The following is a 2,196-nucleotide window of genomic DNA, read 5'->3' as shown; positions in this document are numbered from 1 at the left end:
GGTTGGTGCTGAGTAAGAATTGCATTAAGGTATCCAAGCATGCGGTTAGCGGAAGCTATGATAGAGCTGACGTGTGCTTTCCAAATTAGATCTGACGTTAGAATGACGCCGAGATATTTATAAAATTCAGGTGTGTTAGCTAGGAAGTAGAAATAGTGTAGGCAACGGAACTTGAAGTTTCGCGACGGGAAAAGCGCATTACTTTGCACTTAGTCGTATTAAGCGTTATTTGCCATTGTGAATACCAGATAGAGATAGTGGTTAGGTCTGCGTGAAGTAATTCAACGTCATTCATACTTTTTATTTCGCGGTACACGACACAATCGTCCGCAAAGAGTCCTACTGAAGATGTTACATTGTTAGGCAAGTCATTAATACACAAAAGGAACAGCAAAGGACCTGCGACAGAACCTTGTGGGACGCCGGAGGTCACAGGAATGGATGACGAGTTAAAGCCATTAGCGCGTACATACTCCAATCGGTTAGACAAAAAGCACTCAATCCTGATGTAAAAAAAAAAACATCATGAACGTTATCCAACTTTTTACATCATGAACGTTATCCAACTTGCCCAACTTTCCGCTTTGCTGAGCACTCAATCCACCTTAGTACGTTATGGTGAATATTAAGTTTACTTAGTTTGTAAAGAAGTAAGTTGTGCGACACTGTGTCCGATGCTTTGCGAAAGTCAAAATAAATACAGTCAGCCTCGTTGCCATGATCAAGTATGAGGTTGTAGCGTGCCATCGCAGTCCGGCAGCAGAAGACGACGACTGTCCCAGTACGCCTGCCAAGCACGCTCAGACTGGATTTCGTGGCTGCTTAACTGCAAGGCCGGCGCAGCGCTGTTCCGTTCCAGCCTGGCTCAGGGCGTCCAGCCGAATATATTTGTGGAGACCGCAGGACGACTGATGTCTGCGATTCGTCTCCACAAATTTGGTGACTCCGGACTTCGCGTCTTCGTTCTCTGCTCCTGCCCTGCGCTTTGCATCAGGCGCTTCGCTAGGCTTACCACTGCCGGGAACTCGAGACCCCGCCTACCTTCCATCGTGTAAGCGCTGGCCATGGATCCCTCCACTCCTGTGCCGTCTCCGTCGGCTCGCACGCTGCCACCTCATAAGTCTGCGGTCTTCGTCCTCAAGCTCCCCGACTTCTGGTGATTGGACTCGGAACATTGGTTCCTCACCATCGAGGCCTTGTTCCGCCGGCACCGCAACACGTCACAGGTGACCATGTTCGACCATGTCATTGGTGCGCTCACGCCTGCTACTGCTGCGGTTGTTCGCGACGTCCTGCGCTCTCCGCCTGCCGATCGCCCTTACGATCATCTTAAAGCGATGCTCATCCAGAGAACTACTGCAAAGGAGCCGCGTCGCCTGCCGCAGCTCCTCACCTCAGAAGAGTTCGGCGATCGCAAACCTACCGACCTGTTGCGTCGCACCACCGCCCTGGCTGGAGACTCGGCTACTTCCCACGACAGCGCGCTCCTGCGGGAACTCTTCCTGCAGCGCTTGCCTCCGCAGGTGCGCATGATCCTGAGCACGTCTTCATCTCAGACCCTGGAATCCCTGTCTACGCTGGCGGATAAGATCCTGGACTTCGGCTTTCCCTCCGTTGCAACACTTCATCGCCCTCCTGCCCCTCAGCTATCGAGCCCAGCTCCTGACGATTGCTATACCCGTCTCACTGCTACTCATGAAGAGCTAGCCCGGCAGGTGGCGCAGCTTACAGCTGAAGTTGCAGCCCTTCGTGCTCGCCGGCCGCATTCGACGTCTTCATACCGCCGTAGCAGCCCCAGTTTTTCTGGCAATCGTTCTCCGCCCTCGACGACGCTTTGCTGGTTCCTCCACCGATACGGCTCTCGCGCACGCCACTGCCGCCAGCCCTGCTCCTTCGCGGGAAACGGTCCGGCCGAACACTGAAGGCGACCGGTGTTCTTGGCCCGCGATCCAGTCGCTTTTTCCACGTTACTGATCGTGTAACCGAAGTCCGCTACCTCATCCTCACTGGTGCCGAGATCTGTGTTCTTCCGCTTACGTTGGCTGAGCGGCGCCGTCCTTTAGACTCTCCTCCTTTGACCGCAGTCAACGGATCCACCATACGGACATACGGCCAGAAGTCGGTAACGCTTAACCTCGGACTCCGGCGTACCTTTCGCTGGGTATTTGTTATCGCGAACGTGCGCTCGCCAACTGC

General features: G+C 53.8%; 1 protein-coding gene across 1 annotated transcript; it reads left to right on the top strand.

Moving 5' to 3' along the window:
* The first annotated feature begins 1,232 nt into the window (after positions 1-1,232).
* Positions 1,233-1,922, top strand: LOC149326733 (uncharacterized). The gene has a single exon (XM_089564663.1). It carries the CDS (start codon positions 1,233-1,235, stop codon positions 1,920-1,922), a length of 690 nt encoding a protein of 229 aa, XP_089420789.1.
* The last annotated feature ends 274 nt before the right edge of the window (positions 1,923-2,196 follow it).

The sequence above is a fragment of the Amblyomma mixtum genome, chromosome 10 (genome assembly GCF_055824585.1).
Source record: "Amblyomma mixtum isolate Tamu chromosome 10, ASM5582458v1, whole genome shotgun sequence".
Taxonomy (NCBI): Eukaryota; Metazoa; Arthropoda; class Arachnida; order Ixodida; family Ixodidae; genus Amblyomma; species Amblyomma mixtum.
This window is presented reverse-complemented; position numbering and strand designations above follow the sequence as displayed.